The 22,091-nt window shown below is 42.3% G+C and overlaps 1 protein-coding gene across 6 annotated transcripts in view; it reads right to left on the bottom strand.

Moving 5' to 3' along the window:
- The window catches only part of plekha6 (pleckstrin homology domain containing, family A member 6), a 109,440-nt gene that overhangs the window by 21,048 nt on the left and 66,301 nt on the right, over positions 1-22,091 (bottom strand). For all 6 annotated transcript variants that reach the window (XM_062987046.1, XM_062987047.1, XM_062987048.1 and 3 more), the window contains one exon: positions 18,568-18,668. In XM_062987046.1, coding sequence (XP_062843116.1) covers positions 18,568-18,668 — 101 coding nt within the window. The remainder of the gene's footprint in view (positions 1-18,567; positions 18,669-22,091) is intronic.

Genomic DNA, 22,091 nt, shown 5'->3' with positions numbered 1-22,091 from the left:
TAGCAAATTAACTGTGATTTATTTTAGCATGCATCGTATCTGAAAATTGAAAACGTTCAATTAGCTCATGTGTAGAACTTACAAGGGTATTTTGGCAGCTGTCAATCAACAATTAATTAAAAAAGTTCCCCACTGCAGCCTTTAAAGAATATTTTAGGTTGTCTCTTGTCTCCCTTGTCAATCAATATTAGCCAGTTGCAGGGATTTGTGAGCTTTGGTGTACAGAAGGAGGCTGTGAATGTCCTCCTCCAAGCATGTTGAGCTGCTCAACAATGTTGTCTTGGGTAGACTCAGCTAGTGGGCGGGACATAGCAGTGGGGAAAACGTCAACAAGGGTTTTTAACAGGTGCCAAAAAGTCCTTGCAGAAGATACAGTATAAATTCGAGCTGGTCAGGCAGGTTCATGCAGGTATGGAAGGAGTGAACACGCTTAGATACCTACAAGAGAGAGTTCATCTCCAAATGGACACCAGCTCTCTCAGGGCTCCTCAGAGGTACAGGTAAAGGGAAAAGGATGACAGAGGTGAGGAGAACTCGGTCAGAACAGCTACAGATTCACCTAGTTTGGAAAGGTGTGTGCTAAAGGTACAACAGGTACAACAATAGTAAAGATTTATATTTAGTATATAAAGCATTCCTAACCTCTGGACAATGCTACTTTGCACCCAGATGATGCCATAGCCTTTCATGGCTGGTAGTTCAAGACTGTATAAAGCTAGCAAATCTTAGATATCTGTAAGTTTATGTATACAAAATATGGCAAAAGAGAAGGAAAGAGAAAGTATGTGGTAGCCCTCGCCCTTCTACACTGGTAGCCATTATGCAATTGCGAAGTCTCAGAAAGTTGATAGGAACTGGAAAGTGGCATTTACCAAAAAATTGGCACACTATATGGCTAAAAATGTATGGAACCTGATATTGAGTTTGTTGGACATGCCAGGTTAAATGATAGACTTTGAGCCCATTTAGTTAAATGAGCATTTGTGATGTAAAGATGCCTAGCTGGTATCTGTCATCCCAATTCATCCCAAAGTTGTTCAGCAGGGTTGAGGACTAGGCGCTGTACGAGTGACTGGAATTCCTCCACATCAAACGTGTCCAACTATGTCTTCACTTCAATTTTACTTTCTACTAGAAGTAGGAGTGTCCACATACTTTTGGTCATATAGTGTATAACATTTTCACATACTCTTTATACTCCTGGGCAAATAAATACACTTAGTAACTGTTTCAAAATCATAAGAGACAGTCTGGATCAATTACCCATGCTTGTCACAAAATACGAGTCCGAGTCGAGTCACGAGTCTTTAGGCTAGAGTCCGAGTCAAGTCACAAGTCAATATAATATACACAAAACATATATTGGAAATGTAGCGTAGAAATAAACAAATAATATGGAAGTTCGGCCAAAATCCCAAACACAGCAAAAAAATCCGTAATACTGCGTAAAACCTTAGCTTATGTTGTTCCAGATGCTATTAAATTTATAACCGTGTGTCCTATTAGGAATATAAACCGTTATTTTGTAAATTTGTGACTTAACTTTGTGCTTGTTAATTAAAAAGCCAAAAATATATGCTGTGTCAGCATATTATCACCAAATTAGTACAATTATTAGTTGCATTTTAGCACATATTTAATCATATGAATTTTAAGGATGTTATTGTAGCGTCGCACTAGGAGCCCGGCACAGGCTTTACCCAGAAAGCCTTGCGGCAGTGGGGTCTAAGCTCACCGTAGCCGTGTATCCCGTTGTTGGGAGTGGGGTGGCTGCGGTGAGGGTTGGGTAAGTAGCTTATATGTTTGTCTGTTGTATGAATGTATGTGTGTATGAATGGGTGTCTGTCCCTAAACCATTAAATGAACTGCCAAAGGCAGCTCACTTGCGGCCCTGATGCTATCCTTCCTACTCGCCGGCGCCACATTGGTGTCAGAAGTGGGATCGTGGTGTTTGGGTGGTTCTGATGGTTCGGTGGGCCAATATGCCCGGTCTGTCTGATTGCGCTAGCCCAGGTTCTGCTGCGGGGGCACAGCCAGGCGCAGCAGTGGGTACAACGGCGGCTCGCCCGAGGAACCACCCAGTGAACGCTGGTGAGTTGGTCACCGGGTCGGTTGACCATAGGAAGGGGGGCAATGTAGCGTCGCACTAGGAGCACGGCACAGGCTTTACCCAGAAAGCCTTGCGGTAGTGGTGTCTAAGCTCACCGTAGCCGTGTATCCCGTTGTTGGGAGTGGGGTGGCTGCGGTGAGGGTTGGGTAAGTAGCTTATATGTTTGTCTGTTGTATGAATGTATGTGTGTATGAATGGGTGTCTGTCCCTAAACCTTTAAATGAACTGCCAAAGGCAGCTCACTTGCGGCCCTGATGCTATCCTTCCTACTCGCCGGCGCCACATTATTGTTTATTTTAAGCACTTCTGTGAGTTGTTCTGTGAGTACCTTCGTGATAATTTTACACATATGATTTAAATTGTGTGAAAACACACGTAATAAATGTAATAAACTGTAAAAATAATAATAATACAATATTTGAATATAAACACGCAAACGCGTTCGTTCTAATACACAGACTACATTGCAGTTCAGCAACTGTGCCACATGGGGGTGACAGAGTCACTTAAAAGAAACGTTACATAAATAAACACGGACACAGATGCATCTTTCATGTAAACATCTGTTGTTTGAGAGGTATAATAACCCTGCCTAAAATATCTGTACCTTTTTACAGGTAGTGTACGCATGAAAGAACATGCTAACAAATATTGACCCATAAAAGTAACCAACTGTACAATGTGCTCACGCAAGGAGGATGTACACGTTACTACACTATATGGCCAAACGTATGTATTTAGTTCAGGCGTACACTGATCAGCCATAACATTAAAACAACCTCCTTGTTTCTACACTCACTGTCCATTTTATCAGCTCCACTCCACTAGTCCATCTGTTTTCTGCATGTTTTGTTAGCCCCCTTTCATGCTGTTCTTCAATGGTCAGGACTCTCCCAGGACCACCACAGAGCAGGTATTATTTGGGTGGTGGGTCATTCTCAGCACTGCAGAGACACTGACATGGTGGTGGTGTGTTAGTGTGTGTTGTGCCGGTATGAGTGGATCAGAGTTTTTAAACACCTCACTGTCACTGCTGGACTAAGAATAGTCCACCAACCAAATATATCCAGCCAACAGCACCCCGTGTGCAGCAACCTGTGACCGCTGATGAAGGTCTAGAAGATGACCAACTCAAACAGCAGCAATAGATGAGCGATCGTCCCTGACTTTACATCTACAAGGTGGACCAACTAGGTAGGAGTGTCTAATAGAAAAACTCCAGCAGCATTGCTGTGTCTGATCCACTCATACCAGCACCATGTCAGTGTCACTGCAGTGCTGAGAATGATCCAACACCTAAATAATACCTGCTCTGTGGGAGTCCTGACCATTGAAGAACAGGGTGAAAGCAGGCTAAAAAGTATGTAGAGAAACGGATGGACTACAGTCAGTGCTTCTATATGGTAAGTGGAGCTGATAAAATGGACAATGAGTGTAGAAACAAGGACGTTGTTTTAATGTTTTGTTCAGACCTTGAATACTTTGTGTGCCTTATATCGGGCAGGGCACTTGTACAACCACACCTTCATTGTAACCTCATTAACTAAAAGGACTCTAGACAATTCAATAATTCAAAGACACATATGAAGACGGTAATGAAAGATCGATGTGTTTAACGACAACAATTGTTGGTGTGGTATTGATCGCTTGGTTTAGTTTGGTAGAACATGTTTGTCTAGTATTATGACTTGAGCAAATCAATGCAGAAACTCATAATACAGATATACTGCGTGGGTGTGTGCCGCTCACAGTGCAACAGCTACATGGCTGCCAGTTAATCAGTAAATATGAGACGGAAAGTTAAACCTCTGATTCATTTAATCACAGCCAACGTTGACATTGTGGTCTATTATTCTTATGCAAGACACCATAAAATAGCTCTAATTAGTCATCTGAGGGTGTGTCAGCCTCAGCTCCACATTCACAATGACTCAGTGCTGTAATCATAATCACTCAACGTGGATGTGGCATCAACATTTGTACAGTGAAAACAAACAAACAATTAAACGTACCTCCTACACAGGATTCTAAAACGGGACCAAAAATAAGCAGAGGTGGGTGAGATCCCAGTTTCTGGTCCTGTACGATCTGGTAACAAGCCACTAGGATCATGACTGGGTCAATCACATGACGAGCTTGTTTGGTGTCCAGCAAAAAACATGTGTCCCATTATTCTACAATTTATGCCTAAAGAAAACACATTATGCTCTCTGTATTCCTCTACCCCAGAAATAGAAGGTTAGGATGTTGCACTGCCATTGAGGTGGCTTTGCATTAGATAAAACATTCTAGTAGATTAATAGGTTTGTGCTGACTTGAATCTCTGTATTGAGACAATAGGATCTTTCCATATGATGCTTTTTGCTTAACTGTTTCCCAGAGAAGGTGTCAGGTATCCATATACTTTTGGTCATGCAGTGTATATCTTCGATTTTTTGCTATTTCTACCACTAAAGCCAAAACCACCTCCTTGTTTCTACACTCACTGTCCATTTTATCAGCTCCACTTACCATATAGAAGCACTTTGTAGTTCTACAATTACTGACTGTAGTCCATCTGTTTCTCTGCATGCTTTGTTAGCCCCCTTTCATGCTGTTTATCAATGGTCAGGACTCTCACAGGACCACTACAGAGTAGGTATTATTTAGGTGGTGGACCATTCTCAGCACTGCAGGTGGTGACACTGACATGGTGGTGGTGCGTTAGTGTGTGTTGTGCTGGTATGAGGGCTGGTATGAGTGGATCAGACACAGCAGCACTGATGGAGTTTTTAAACACCTCACTGTCACTGCTGGACTGACAATAGTCCACCAACCAACAACATATCCAGCCAACAGCGCCCCGTGGGCAGCGTCCTGTGACCACCGATGAAGGTCTAGAAGATGACCAACTCAAACAGCAGCAATAGATGAGTGATCATCTCTGACGTTACATCTACAAGGTGGACCAACTAGGTAGGAGTGTCTAATAGAGTGGACAGTGAGTGGACACTGTATTTAAAAACTCCAGCAGCGCTGCTGTGTCTGATCCACTCATACCAGCACAACACACACTAACACACCACCACCATGTCAGTGTCACTGCAGTGCTAGGAATGATCCACCACCCAAATTATACCTGCTCTGTGGTGGTCCTGGGAGAGTCCTGACCATTGAAGAACAGCATGAAAAGGGGCTAACAAAGCATGCAGAGAAACAGATGGACTACAGTCAGTAATTGTAGAACTACAAAGTGCTCCTATATCCACATCAAATGTTTGTATACAGCAAGTACAATCATAATACGTGTGTATTGTTAAGACATGTAACTAGCTTAGAGATTGTTGTACATGTTTCTTTAAAGATAAGGAGTTGATTTGATTAGATATCGCAGCAACACGCCTAAACACACAACCTGACAAGGTCTTTCTTCTAATCCAACTGCCAGTTTACCTCATGGTGTGGTAGTCACAAAATACCAAAATACCAAATCTATTCTAACAAAGCCATACCTTCCTCAAATAGCTTTCATTTGTGTTCTGATCCTATATTTATACACTAAATTTCAATTATATACTCAATGCAGACAACACCCAACACCAGCCTGTATAGAGAAATGGCCTGCATCTTGACTTCCAAAACTGTTTGAATTGTCTGGGAGTGGTGCTTTCTGAAGAACCATGTATGCGATATCTCCTACCGGGGGTATCGGAAAGCCTGCCGAGAGAGATTACAGGCTGAAAGCCATCGAAGCAAAAGCAAAACAGCAAAATGTTCACTTTTTGCCTGTAAGCGCTGTTTAAAGTGTACGCTGGGACTACGCTAAGCATATTTGGAACCATTCCCAGCAAATATCACTACAGGCTGCTTTACCCTGCCAGGACCTTTCTCGTAGAGAAGTGAGGTACCAACTGGAAGATTGAGGGTTTTAGTCCCAGCTGTTCACCCTCTGGGCTCTAGGAGGACCCCAACTGCCAAAGAATTTAATTGTACTCTATACACCGATCAGCCATAATATTAAAACCACCTCCTTGTTTCTACACTCACATATAGGAGCACTTTGTAGTTCTACAATTACTGACTGTAGTCTATCTGTTTCTCTGCATGCTTTGTTAGCCCCCTTTAATGCTGTTCTTCAATGGTCAGGACCACCACAGAGCAGGTATTATTTAGGTGGTGGATCATTCTCAGCACTGCAGTGACACTGACATGGTGGTGGTGTGTTAGTGTGTGTTGTGCTGGTATGAGTGGATCAGACACAGCAATGCTGATGGAGTTTTTAAACACCTCACTGTCACTGCTGGACTGAGAATAAGAGATATAAGAGATATCCTTTATTTGTCACATATACATACACACGTGTACAGTACAATGAAATTCTTTCTTCGCATATCTGCGAAGCTGGGGTCAGAGCGCAGGGTCAGCCATCGTACGGCGCCCCTGGAGCAGACAGGGTTAAGGGCCTTGCTCAAGGACCCAACAGTGGCTGCACAGCAGAGCCTGGATTTGAACCGCCAATCTTCCGGTTAATAGCCCAAAGCTCTACCCACTAGGCTACCACTGTCCCATATATAGTCCACCAAATGTGACCACTGATAAAGGTCTAGAAGATAAGCAACTCAAACAGCAGCAATAGATGAGGGATCGTCTCTGACTTTACATCTACAAGGTGGACCAACTAGGTGGGAGTGTCTAATAGAGTGGAAAGTGAGTGGACACAGTATTTACACTCATACCAGCACAACACACACTAACACACCACCACCATGTCAGTGTCACTGCAGTGCTGATAATGATCCACCACCTAAATAATACCTGCTCTGTACTGGTCCTGGGAGAGTCCTGACCATTGAAGAACAGGGTGAAAAGGGGCTCACAAAGCATGCAGAGAAACAGATGGACTACAGTCAGTAATTATAGAAACACAAAGTGCTTCTGTATGGTAAGTGGAGCTGATAAAATGGACAGTGAGTGTAGAAACAAGGAGGTGGTTTTAATGTTATGGCTGATCAGTGTATATCCTAGATTATCCTTGCTGAGGCAAACAATGACAAAACACAACAGGGGTGGGAGATGGCACCAGTCCAAGCTTTTTTCATCAGAACTCATGTAATCTGAGTCTATCTTGCTGTCTTGTGTTACATCAAACGTTCTCTTGTTTCTTCAAAGCTGGCAGTGAGGTGTGCCCCTGACAACAATAGGCCTTACCTTCTTCATCTATCCATCAGTTAGAAGCTACATTTAGTTTTCGATTCGCCCAGTCTGTTGGCATCATTTTTTATACTAATTCGCCGACTGCTGCTTACTAAGGAAGTGAAGACATTTATGGAAAAGCACCGCATGATGATTCATATCCTCTGAGTGCACTAGATGTTCTATATAGATCAAGGGCAATGCTGCAATGCTGCTGAAACATTGTAGACGCTCAAATAAGGTACACCTACCTTGTACCTACAAGCATTAGTCACTCTTTTAGGTACACTCAGCATATAAGTGCGCATTGTTGGTATATAATTAGGCATACTTATGGTTGCCTTGTCTGTCTGCACTGACATGACTGTAACATCACAATGTTTGCGAGGTCACAATGGTACCTGCTGTGTTGGAATCCTGTGGTTTTTGAACGTCACAATGACAATGCTGGATTTAAAGCAACCGAAAACGTCCAGCCAGCAATTTCATGGCAAAGAGTTCCAGTCTGTGTTCTGTGTTCTGTGTTTACAAACATCTGTCACATCTGTCAGATTAGAACAGAGGTTAAATGGGGCTAAACAGTCAGTAGGACTAACTGTAAAATTACATAATAATTCAGGTACCCAAGGGACTGCAACCGCTTGGAAGAGTATGAAAGCTGACCGGCTAGTGTTGCCAGCTACTCAATCCACCAGCAATAGCTTAAAAACTCAGCCACCCCCCATTCCCAGACGTAGACAATCATGTCTGTGTAGATACCTGGGGGCACCACTGGGGTAAAGAAAATGGGTAAAATGTAGTTTATCTGCTGACTATACTGTGGTGTTGGAAGAGGTCCTAGGCATCTGGTCACTGACTGGCTTTGTGCAACAGAAACACAACTTAAAGAATCAAAATCAAAGGGTATGCCTATTTTTAAAGACTTGTCCTTTAAAGTCAGAGAGGTGGTTTTGCTTAGATTAGGCACATATGTACCCCTACCCAAATTTTAATGATGCTTTTTGGCTCATCCAAGGGTAATACTTACTTAGAAACGATGGAAAGAATAGATGAGTAAAAGTATAAACCAGCTGCTCAATCCACCAGCAATAGCTTACACACTCAGACAAAAATCTGTCAAGTGCACAGCCCAAAACTAGGATATTCAGCCACCCCCCATTCCCAGACGTAGCCAATCATGTCTGTGTAGACACCTGAAAGGCCGACAGCACCACTGGGGTAAAGGAAATGGGTAAAATGTAGTTTATCTGCTGACTATACTGTGGTTTTGGAAGAGGTCTTGGACATCTGGTCACTGACTGGCTTTGTGCATCAAAAACACTACTTAAAGAACTAAATCAAAGGGTATGCCTATTTCTAAAGTATTCATTTTAAAGACTTGTCCTTTAGAGTTTGAGAGGTAGTTTTGCCTGGATTAGGCGTACCCGAGTGTTGATGATGCTTTTGAAGGAGGGCTTGGAAATATAACCTTCTTTGTTATGTATTCTTATTGTGAGATATGATCTGGTGCTGCCAGGCTGAGGTATCTGTTACCTGACTACTCCACTGGCAGCCAGGTGTTTTTTTGGCAGCTCATGTAAGTCTAAAGAGCTTACAGAGCCCTTCAGCCCTACAGAGCCAGAGTGTTATGGGTAAACAGCTGGAGACACAAAGACAGACAAACATACCGCAAGGCATGGGAGGTGCCAGCCGAAGACTGCTCGATTAGACAAACATACCGCAAGGCAAGGGAGGTGCCAGCCGAAGCCTGCTCGATGCACCCGAGGTGTTGAAAAAGACACACGCAGCCAGAAATAATCACTGATTACCTGGACCAGTAATGACTGTATGGGTGAGTTCTGTCTCCTACTCTGTCTGCCAGCCTGACGTTCCTGTATGTGCCATGACAGATTGCCCCAGAATAGAAGGTCCCTGCACCACGAGTAAACAGACAGTCCACACGTGAACGATAAGAGCGATGCATGATTCCTACATGCTAATCCACCGAGCAAATTAAACAGCAACTGCAGCCCTGGGAAACCAATCTCGAGCTGTCAATAACAGTAAAGTTGGTCAAGGCTGGCATAGACTTTAACCACTGGAACAGCAAACATCCTGATTTCAGATATTACATGCCCTGGATTTCATGATACCAAACTGGGTCATTTGCTAATTATCAACCAGCCTCAAATAAGCAGAGGTCTAAAAGCAGGAACAAAAAGTTCACTGATCCTGATTTACTATATGGCCAAAAGTATGTGGACATCCGTTCTTGTTATTGAAAAGCAGAGAAAGTAACTGGTGCCCCCCCAAGGAATTTGCCCGCAGTAACAAACCAGATCTTTGGCATTTGTAAACCCTGGTAAGATCATGATGGTTTGTCGAGATTGTATGACTGCCATTGTACGGTGCCACTGGAGCAGAGAGGGTTAAGGGCCTTGCCCAGGGGCCCAACAGTGGCTGCATGGCAGAGCTGGCATTCAAACTCTCAACCTTTCAGTTGATAGCCCAAAGCTCTACCCACTAGGCTACCACTGTCCCTTCCAATAGTCCTTGTCTCTTCCACTGTCCCTTAATAGCCCAAAGCTCTACCCACTAGACTACCACTGTCCCTTCCAATAGCTCCTGTCCCTTCCACTGTCACGTGATAGCCCAAAGCTCTACCCACTAGGCGACCACGGTCCCTTCCAATACCCCCTGTCCTTTCCACTGTCCCATGATAGCACAAGGCTCTACCCAGTAGGCTACCACTGTCCCTTTCAATAGCCCGTTTCTTCCACTGTCCCATGTAGCCCAAAGCTCTACCCACTAGGCGACCACTGCCCCTCCCACTGTCCCTTGATAGCCCAAAGCTCTACCCACTAGGCGACCACGGTCCCTTCCAATAGCTCCTGTCCCTTCCACTGTCCTGTGATAGCCCAAAGCTCTACCCACTAGGCGACCACTGTCCCTTCCAATAGCCCTTGTCCCTTCCACTGTCCCGTGATAGCCCAAAGCTCTACCCACTAGGCGACCACTGTCCCTCCCACTGTCCCTTGATAGCCCAAAGCTCTACCCACTAGGCGACCACTGTCCCTTCCAATAGTCCTTGTCTCTTCCACTGTCCCTTAATAGCCCAAAGCTCTACCCACTAGACTACCACTGTCCTTCCAATAGCCCTTGTCCCTTCCACTGTCCCATGATAGCCCAAAGCTCTACCCACTAGGCGACCACTGTCCCTCCCACTGTCCCTTGATAGCCCAAAGCTCTACCCACTAGGCGACCACGGTCCCTACCAATAGTCCTTGTCTCTTCCACTGTCCCTTGATAGCCCAAAGCTGTACCCACTAGGCGACCACTGTCCCTTCCAATAGCCCTTGTCCCTTCCACTGTCCCATGATAGCCCAAAGCTCTACCCACTAGGCGACCACTGTCCCTCCCACTGTCCCTTGATAGCCCAAAGCTCTACCCACTAGGCGACCACGGTCCCTACCAATAGTCCTTGTCTCTTCCACTGTCCCTTGATAGCCCAAAGCTGTACCCACTAGGCGACCACTGTCCCTTCCAATAGCCCTTGTCCCTTTCACTGTCCCGTGATAGCCCAAAGCTCTACCCACTAGGCGACCACTGTCCCTCCCACTGTCCCTTGATAGCCCAAAGCTCTACCCACTAGGCGACCACGGTCCCTTCCAATACCCCCTGTTCCTTCCACTGTCCCGTGATAGCCCAAAGCTGTACCCACTAGGCGACCACTGTCCCTTCCAATAGTCCTTGTCTCTTCCACTGTCCCTTGATAGCCCAAAGCTCTACCCACTAGGCTACCACTGTCCCTTCCAATAGCTCCTGTCCCTTTCACTGTCCCGTGATAGCCCAAAGCTCTACCCACTAGGCGACCACTGTCCCTTTCAATAGCCCTTTTCTCTTTCACTGTCCCTTGATAGTCCAAAGCTCTACCCACTAGGCTAACACTGTCCCTACCAATCTTCCCAGGTCATTTTGTGAATCAAACTAAACAAAATACCAAGGTTTATTCTCATTTTTTATGAAAAGAATAAAGAGGATCTAAGAGAAAAAAGGTTAATAACCTGGGGCAGCTTTAAGAACCACAATTTGAGAAGCCATGCTCCACATGATCCCGAAATATTATCAGCAGAAACTAAATGTCACCTATTCAAAAACAAGGAAGCAAATATCCACCACCTTGAGGGTCAGTTTTCTGTTTTGCTTGAGCTGTGTTTGAACAGGACTGCACCGAATCTGAGATGTTGCCTTGAGGGTATAGAAAACCATGAGATAAATCTAGAGAAAGGTACGTCAGACGCCAGAGGTGATGTGGTGGTGTTGTGAAGGCAACCCAAAACGAGGAAGCATCCACAGTCAAAGCAGCTTTGATTATGGCCGAGTTAACACACCTCTAACTCACCCAGTGTGGTTTACACACACGCACACCCATTAAACACACACACGGACACGTAGCGTCTCACGGCTTCACGCTTAATTATTAGCCTCGTGCGGAGACAAGTTTGAAAAATGCAGGCTGGGAGGGTGTGATGACATCACTGAAGGTGTCATGTGTAAATAACACGGATCGTAAATAGAAAAGCCGCTCGGGAGTCGTACAGAATCTTGATCTCAACCCAACAGATCCTCAAGTGGTCTTCACAGAACCCTGATCTCAACCCAATAGATCCTCAAGTCGTCTTCACAGAACCCTGATCTCAACCCAATAAATACTCAAGTGGTCTTCACAGAACCCTGATCTCAACCCAATAGATACTCAAGAGGTCTTCACAGAACCCTGATCTCAACCCAACTTATACTCAAGTGGTCTACACAGAACCCCAATCTCAACGCAATAGATACTCAAGTGATCTTCACAGAACCCTGATCTCAACTGAGTAGAACACTTTTGGGATGGATTAAAATGTCAATTGCAACCTTCTCATCCATCATCAGCGCCTGACCTCACAAATTCCCAGGCATTTTCCAAAATCAAAGGAGGAATAGCAACTCCATCTCAGTGTCCATGGTTTCAAAATGAAATATCCACCAACGTCATTGTCAGACAGTCAGTCCACATACTTTTGTTACAGTAAAGGTTAAACCTCTAGGAGCAACAGCAGATCAGTCTTTAAACACAGAACCCTGATCTCAACTCAACAGATACTCGAGTGGTCTTCACAGAACCCTGATCTCAACCCAACATATACTCGAGTGGTCTTCAAAGAAGCCTGATCTCAACCTGGTAGAACACTTTTGGGATGGATTACAATGTCACCTGCGAGCCAGACCTTCTCGTCCAGCATCAGTGCCTGACCTTGGAAAGTCATAGTCAGATGGTCAGTCCACATATTTTGTTACAGTAAAGGTTAAACCTCTAGGAGCAACAACAGATCAGTCATTAAGCACAGAACCCTGATCTCAACCCAACAGATCCTCAAATGGTCTTCACAGAACCCTAATCTCAACCCAACAGATCATCAAGTGGTCTCCACAAAACCCTGATCTCAACCCAAAAGATACTAAAGTGGTCTCCACAGAACCCTGATCTTAACCCAGTAGGACACTTTTGGAATGGATTAAAATGTCAACTGGGACCTTCTCGTCCAGCATCAGTGCTCCATCTCAATGCCCATGGTTTAGAAATCCAACAAGGTCATGATCAGACGGTCAGTCCACATACTTTCGGTAAACTGTGGGTTCTGTTACTGTAAAGGTTAAACCTCTAGGAGCAACAACAGATCTCACAATAACAGTGCAGATAATGTTATGGCACACACTGACATTCTAGACCTTCTAGAGAACAGCCTCCAGCTTTGTGGAAGCAGTTTGAAAAATGCTACTTTGAAGGAATCTGACTGGCTTGTACAAAGCCCAGACCTTAATCCCATCAAGCAACCCTGGAACCAAGGGTCAGATCCTTTAAAAAGCCTAAAGGTCATCAATGCTAAGTGGCTGTCTATGGGCAGAACAAACCCAGAGACCTCATAAAAAGCTTATCAGATGAGAACCTGCGTAGACCCATTACAAATTTTACGAAGAAGAAGCCACACCCTGAGCCCGAGGACATCCATACTGCTCGGGGGTGAAACCGTAAATAGGATCTGGTTGTACATTCCTCACACGCTGAGGCAACTCATGGCCCACACCTGTGGTTTCTCTGAAATGTTTCCTAAAGTACTGCCAATGCGTACACCACCAACACACACTTAAAAAAAACAATAGAATAGTCTATCTAGAATAATTATACAGTTTTTTTAATGCCCCACCCCCAAAAATACTACGTAAAATGTTACACAACTTGGAATACCCTTCATGTTCTTCTGCCATCCCATAATAGCAGCCTCATGTTTGTGCCAGATACGTACAAGTCTGATTTTAGAATCAGATTCTTGACCCACATTCTGGCTGCGTCCCAGTCCGCATACCAGTGAACGAAATAGCAATAACAATTCGGACAATACTGTATATACAGAGCAGTAGAAAATATCAATTCCCACTGTGGCAGTTGCTAGCTTAGCATGCTATCAAGCTAACTTGGTCCCAATTGCAATTAAATAATATAAAATATAAAATATCTATTTCATAACATCTAGAATGTCAATATTTTCAATAATTACATATGTAAAGTAAATGTTATTTTATTATTAAATGTGTAACATTTGTGCACAGCTAACAAGCTAGTTTGCTAATGGCTAATTTTTAATTTTAAAGTTTCCATTTACATTATTAAATCTCAGTATTATATCTCAGTACCTCAGTATTCATTTATTAGCAAAATGTAAAGTATTATTTTATAACCATAGCACATCTAACAGGTCAGATCTAGCAGACTGGCTAACTTTTAAGCAAGGAAACATATTATTAGCATGGGAGACTTGATTAGCATTTACAGTGGTTAAATATGTACCAATATTGTATAAAACTGGCATTTTATAAAGCTAAAATGATCACAGAAGCTACCAGGCCAACTAGCATTGGCATAATATAATAATACCTAATAAATATAGTGTATATACTATATTTTGTCTATTATGTAAGTGTTTGTTGTAAGTGTAGTTTATCAAATTAGTGTACTCAGAATAATCGTTAGCATTCTTACGCTAAATAGCAAGCAGTGGGCAATTTGAAAGTTGTTGTTTACTTCATTAAATGCACAGTAGTTTAAGTTTAACAGGAAGAAATGAGTCAAATGTTTATACTGCAATCTACAAAATAATTAATAATAATTATGTTTTGATGCAAGAAATGTTAACACAGCTAAATCAGCACTAGCTTCTTAGCTAACGATTAGCTTCTTAGCTAAGTTGGCTTTAAATCAATCCGATCTCAGTGATTTCTTTTTTTCATAATAGCAGCTCTTTTTATAAAAATAATGCTAGCACATAGCTAACAGGCAGAGATACAGTATTAGACCTACATATAGCAGTTAGCTCTTAGCTAAGTTGGCTTTAAATCAGTCTAATCTCAGTGATTTATTTTTTTTCAAAATAAAAGAAAATGTTAGCACAAAGCTAACAGGCTGAGATACAGTATTAGACCTAGATATAACTGTGTCTTATATTTCTTTCTATCATAATAACAGCTATTTTATAAAAATAATTTTAGCACAAAGCTAACAGGCCGAGATATTAGACCTAGATATAGTTGTTAGCTAAATTGGCTTTAATTAAATCTAATCTCAGTGATTTCTTTCTTAATAACATAATAACAGCTCTATTATGAAAATCATTTCAGCACAAAGCTAACAGGCCGAGATACAGTATTAGACCTAGATATAGCTGTTAGCTGTTAGCTAAGTAGGCTTTAAATCAGTCTAATCTCAGTGATTTCTTTCGTAATAACATAATAACAGCTCGTTTATGAAAATAATGTTAGCACAAAGCTAACAGGCCGAGATATTAGATCTAGATATAACTGTTAGCTGTTAGCTAAATTGGCTTTAAATCAATCTAATCTCAGTGATTTCTTTCTTAATAACATAATAACAGCTCGTTTATGAAAATAATGTTAGCACAAAGCTAACAGGCTGAGATACAATATTAGACCTAGATTTAGCTGTTAGCTGTTAGCTAATTTGACTTTAAATCAGTCTAATCTCAGTGATTTTTTTCTTAATAACATAATAACAGCAAAAATAATGTTAGCACATAGCTAACAGGCCAAGATACAGTATTAGACCTAGATATAGCTGTTAGCTAATTTGACTTTAAATCAATTTAATCTCAGTGATTTCTTTCTTTCATAATAAAAGATAATGTTAGCACAAAGCTAACAGGCCTAGATATTAGACCTAGATATAGCTGTTAGCTGGGATACAGTATTAGACCTAGATATAGCTGTTAGCTGTTAGTTAAATTGGCTTTAATCAATCTAATCTCAGTGATTGCTTTCTTAATAACATAATAACAGCTCTTTTATGAAAATAATGTTAGCACAAAGCTAACTAGACCTAAATATTCACTGCCAGAGTTTTAAATGTTAAATAACAATACAATATTTGATGTATTTATGTACAATTGTGGAGCTCAGATGTGCTGTTAGCAGCAACATTTATTTGGATAAAATGTGACACCCCAGTCTCAGTCATGTTGACAGGCTGACCACCCAAAAATGATACTTTAAGGTAATAGTCTTAGCAAATATGGGAAATGGGTTGAAATTCTGCACAGTTATCAATGCTGTCAAGTACACTATAGTGTAGCTAATTTTCAAGCTTAGTGGTGGTACGCTGTAAAATAATACAGTAACTCCACGACCAGGACCTACTATGTGCGGTAGCATGACAACTAAGATCTGAATGTTCACCTGCAAAACCTGTTCTACTGTAGCTAGACAAACTAGTCATGAATTAGGAAATGTGCCATAGGTTCACAACGGCGTGGATCGAAAGTGCCGTAAACAACAACAAACAATCCAAAATTCATATCCATAATTTTGAGATTTGATCTCAACCTACATTGTTTGGTTATTGTAGCCTTATTAAATGCACTTTATAATACAGTTAATACATTACTACCACCTTCACGGTTAATTTTATAGAAGCACTTTGTATTTCTATAATTACTGACTGTAGTCCATCTGTTTCTCTACATACTTTTTTAGCCTGCTTTCACCCTGTTCTTCAATGGTCAGGACCCCTACAGGACCACCACAGAGTAGGTATTATTTAGGTGGTGGATCATTCTCAGCACTGCAGTGACACTGACATGGTGGTGGTGTGTTAGTGTGTGTTGTGCTGGTACGAGTGGATCAGACACAGCAGCGCTGCTGGAGTTTTTAACTACCGTGTCCACTCACCGTCCACTCTATTAGACACTCAGTCAGAGACGATCGTTCATCTATTGCTGCTGTTTGAGTTGGTCATCTTCTAGACCTTCGTCAGTGCTCACAGGACGCTGTTGGCTGGATATTTCTGGTTGGTGGACTATTCTCAGTCCAGCAGTGACAGTGAGGGGTTTAAAAACTCCAGCAGCGCTCCAACACACACTAACACACCACCACCCAAATAATACCTACTCTATAGTGGTCCTAGGAGAGTACTGACCATTGAAGAACAGCGTGAAAGGGGGCTAACAAAGCATGCATAGAAACAGAGGACTACAGTCAGTAATTGTAGAACTACAACGTGCCTCTATATGGTAAGTGGAGCTGATAAAATGGACAGTGTAGAAACAAGGATGTGGTTTTAATGTTATGGCTGATCGTGTATACGGTAAGGCTAAGACATACAGTGTATTCGGGACACTCCCCTCAAGCAGAAATACACACACACACACACACACACACACACTCTCGCCCGCTCACATACACTCCTGATCAAATTCCAAGTTAACACGTCCTCAAAAAGTAACCAACTTCTATTGCACAATTACCTAATGTTTACATATTGCATAATACTGAAGTACAAACTGTCTCATGTGCAAAAGTCATTGGACGTTTAATACTTTTTAATGTCTGATATGTTAAATAAATTAGGCAACATAGTTTGCAGACAACAAACAACACTGCAAATGACACGTTGTCATTGGCCCAAAGGATGGTTCCAAAATTAATTATACATACAAGCTTTGGTAGTCTCGGAAGTGTAATTGGGGTCATTGTCCTGCAGGAAAGTTCACCACAGAAGGCGGAAGACTCGTCCTAAAAATATCTTGGTATTTATGTGAATCCATGATGCCCGTCACATGGTCAAGATTACCAGTTAGTGCAGCAGAACAACTTTCCCACATCATTACAGCCCCACCTCCATGCTTGACCGTGTGGATAGTACTCCTATGGTCATAAGCATCGCCTTTTTTGGGCCTTGCAGGCATATGGTGTATTCCAGTGGACTCTTTCTGTGTTTTTTGGTTAAGAGTGGCATGCAGCATGGAGTCCAGCCATAAAGCGATCGTCTTATGGTTGCCAATGCCACGTTTGTCCCTAGTCTGTCTTGATATGATTGCTAAGGCCCCTAAACTAACCTTTTTGGGCTTTCTCACACAGCCAGCACCATAAGTTTGGGACTTCTGAACAATACGCCCAATGATGCTGGTAGAAAGGTCTTGGAAATCTTGAACCTTGAACATGTGAATCTCTGGGTGGTGTTTATATAATCCAACACAATTGAAGCTAATTAGTGTAATCATTGAGTTCCCAGGGCGGCACGGTGGCTTAGTGGGTAGCACTGTCCCCTCACAGAAAGAAGGTCCTGGGTATGATTCTGTGCTGAGTTTGCATGTTCTCCCCATGTCTGCGTGATTTTCCTCCGGGAGCTCCGGTTTCCTCCCACAGTCCATAAACATGCAGTCAGGTTAATTGGAGACACTGAATTGCCCTATAGGTGAATGGGTGTGTGTATATGTGTGTGTGTGTGTGTCTGCCCTGTGATGGACTGGCGTCCCGTCCAGGGTGTTACTGTATGCCTTGCGCCCATTGAAAAGCTGGGATAGACTCCAGCACCCTATGCGACCCTAATTGGATAAGCGGATAAGAAAATGAATGAATGAATTTTGAGTTCCCAATTATTAAATCATGTTGTAACCCAACCTTAGGTCATACAGACTAGGAGTAGGTGTTAAGATCAGCGATTTTATGCATTATGATGTAGTTATCATTCATTTTTGGTCTATCATTAAGCTGTAGACTTACTTTAAGACACGATCTAGGTCTGCAAAACGATTTAAAGTTATAAAAATGGAATATGAATATTTTAGAATGCATCTATATAAATAAAGTGCTATGCCAACTGAAAGCAAGGAAATAAAACACAATACATATAAGGAATTATTTCAGTTATGAGAATTCATTATTCACTAATAATTTGGCAACCACCTTTGACTCACCTTAAAGGCGAACTTGCGACCGATGTTGTCCGAAGGCTGGACGGGTCCGATCCTGAAGCTGAGGAGAGGAAGGCTGCCCAAGACAACGTCTTCTTTCTCGTCTAAATATCATCAACAACAAAAACAACAACAAATAATGATTTAAAATGTCTCACAAAGCTACAAGATGCAGACAAATGAGGTCCAACTTACTTTAAAAAAATTATAATTAAAAACAGATCTTAACAGTTACTGTTAAGTAAGATCAAGAGTTCCTGTGCACTCCTACTGAGTGTAGATTGGAAGGTGGGTGGAAAAAGGAAGTCCAGAAAAACTGCAGGTGAATCCAATAATAGATATCCATTTTAATACGACCAGGCAGCGCTGATAAGTCCCATGCTTTCTCAAACTGAAAGAAATGAAGAGACGAACGAGGACCAGACGAACCGAGTGCTCGGCCTGACTGAATAATGCAACACTTTGTTAATTTTTAAACACCAGGTTGGCAGGAGGATTCGGTTCCTGTGTTTGCGTCCTCTCGTGTTTTGCTCCCCTGGGCTGTGCGCTATTACTGCTGCTGCTGCTGCTGCTGCTGCTGCTGTGGAAATGGATGCCCTTCTGAGAGCTGTGTGTTGTGTCAATGAGAATGCAAGGGAGAGAGAGAGAGAGTGTGGGGGTTGTTTTGAGCACTGAGTGGGTAGAGTGCAGGCAGAAGAGAGAGAGCGTCAGTGAGAATGTGAGCGAGAGAGAGAGAGAGATCAGTGACTCAGTGTTACAAGAACTCTGGCTCCCGCCCAAATGGACCTGTTCTAGTCACCGGTATACAGTATCACACAGGTGAGTGTAAACAGAAACACCCAGCACACACACACACATAGTTACCAAGGCACAATTTGTAATTAGTATTACAAATATACACCAATCAGCCATAACATTAACGGACATCAGTTGCAAAAACTCATTTTAGGGAGGTACCCCCGGACCCCCCGCCACACACACACAAAAGAAAAAAGAAAAGAAGCTAAAAAACCTCTCACACACACCAAAGGATATGGGTGATAACAGAACTTTTAGGAGCTGCTAACTGAGCTACTAAGCTAACTTCTTTGCGTCACAAACACATAGTGCACTAGATAGTGTGAAAGATAATAGATTAATGTTCCCTACATAGTGCACTAGTTTGTATTTTAGAAAAGAATTTATGTTCCTTACTTAGTGTACTAGATAATAGACTTATGTTTCTTACATAATGCTTTAGGTAGCGTATTAGTTAACGGATTTAGGTTCCCTACGTAGTGCACTAGATTGTGAATTGGACAGTTGGTTTATGTTCCCTACACAGTGCACTAGATTGTATATCAGATCACGTGGTCATGTTCACTACATAGTGCACTAGAAAGTATATCTAGATGATGATTTGTGTTCCTTACATAGTGCACTAGATAGTGTATTACATAATTAATTATGTTCCCTACATAGTGCACTAGATTGTATATTCAATCATAGATTTATGTTCCCTACATAGTGTGTGTGTGTGTGTGTGTGTGTGTGTGTGTCGCTCTTGGCTGCTCGTTCTAGATTCCGGGAGATTTTATCTGACTTGCGGGCATCAGGGAGACTCCCGGAACTTCCGTGAGACTTGGGATGTCTGCATTAAAACCACCTCCTTGTTTCTACACTTACTGTTCATTTTTCAGCTCCACTTGCTATATAGAGTCACCTTGTAGTTCTACAATTACTGACTGTAGTTTATCTGTTTCTCTGCATGCTTTTTAGCCTGCTTTCACCCTGTTCTTCAGTGGTCTGGACCCCCACAGGACCACTACGGAGCAGGTGTTATTTGAGTGGTTGGTCATTCTCAGCACTACACTGACATGGTGGTGGTGTGTTAGTGTGTGTTGTGCTGGTATGAGTGGATCAGACAACATGCTGGAGTTTTTAAACACTGACACCATGTCAGTGTCACTGCAGTGCTGAGAATGATCCACCACCTAAATAATACCTGCTCTGTGGTGGTCCTGTGGGGGTCCTAACCATTGAAGAACAGGGTGAAAGCAGGCTAAAAAAGTATGTAGAGAAATAGATGGACTACAGTCAGTAATTGTATAACTTCAAAGTGATTCTATATGGTAAGTGGAGCTGATAAAATGGACAGTACGTGTAGAAACAAGAAGGTTGTTTTAGTTTTATGGCTAATCAGTGTATTTAATTATTCAAATAGCCACTGGTTATCTATTCAGCATTACATTTAGCAAAACATAAGGACTTGCTGCGGTCCATGTAGTCTCTTCAGTGGCTCTCGAATTTGGATGCAAAAACCCCAGAGATGCCATATCACAGTCCTTCCATCCTCCCAGCTGTGCAGTGGGAAAGAGAACGGAAATGTGTGACAGAGCAATTTAATGCCTCGGCTGCCATTCCAGCAAGGGGGGTCGATGAAAAATGGCATTCTTTCTGGAAATTTGATCCTCATGCACTAATGTACTAAGCGTTTCGGGTCTGTCTAAAAAATTCGGTATACATTTTATATAAACGTCAAATATAAAAAAGCGTATGTGATGTGTACGTAAAACAGACATACTATACAAAGCAAGCAGCGTGGGAGGGATATACATTGACGGAACAATGCTATGTGAAGACTTTTAGACAACAGGCTATAAATAACGTCCTTCATGACCTAGGAATGAGCTGCAGGTGTTAGTACTCAGGCGATGTTGAGCACTGTGAGCGCGCTACCAGAGATGGGGATTTTAACCAAGCATTTCAGGAGCATTTTACTATAAAACATAAAGGAGGCTTAATGATGTTTTGGGGTTGCTTTGCTGCCTTGAATATGTTCACTTTCAAGTCACTTGTGGGGTGAAACGTACAGCCCAGTGTTAGAAAATAGTGCCTCAGACGCAGGTTATGGGTGTATCAGCAGGATAATAGTCTCACACTCGTATTAAAAGCATTAAATGGATGAAAAAAAAAACCTGGACAGTTCTAAAGTGGGCTGCTAGAATACTGTATTTGAAACTTGTATTTGGAAGACAGCACCCCTTAAACTAGACTATACTATACTATTTTGTTTTATTATCTTTATTAAAATGTTCAAATGTATAAAAGGATCTTTACCAACATAAAAGTATTATAGAAAGTGTGTCTCCTAGAAAGGAGGATCCACCAAAGGCTCGGTCTTTGCAAGTAAATAATTTAGGTGTCTCACCATCTAACGTACATAATATTGTAGAAAGATCATGACTGTATTATTGGTCTACCATAAAAAATAATACATTTAATAGGGTAACTTTTTTCCCCCCTTTTTCTCCCCCTTTAGCGCATCCAATTGTTCAATTTGCATCGTGCTTCCTCTCTGTCTATTCCGAACCCTGCCCTGACCGAGAAGATCGAAGCTAACCCATATCCCCTCCGAAACATGGCCAGCAGCCGGATGCATTTTTTGCCACCCACACATTGATAAGTGTGGCGCCACCTAGCGTCGCATGCGGAGAGACACACCCTAAGGGCACTCTTCCCCATCTCTGTGCAGGCGCCTCTAATCA

The sequence above is a fragment of the Trichomycterus rosablanca genome, chromosome 24 (genome assembly GCF_030014385.1).
Source record: "Trichomycterus rosablanca isolate fTriRos1 chromosome 24, fTriRos1.hap1, whole genome shotgun sequence".
NCBI lineage: Eukaryota > Metazoa > Chordata > Actinopteri > Siluriformes > Trichomycteridae > Trichomycterus > Trichomycterus rosablanca.
This window is presented reverse-complemented; position numbering and strand designations above follow the sequence as displayed.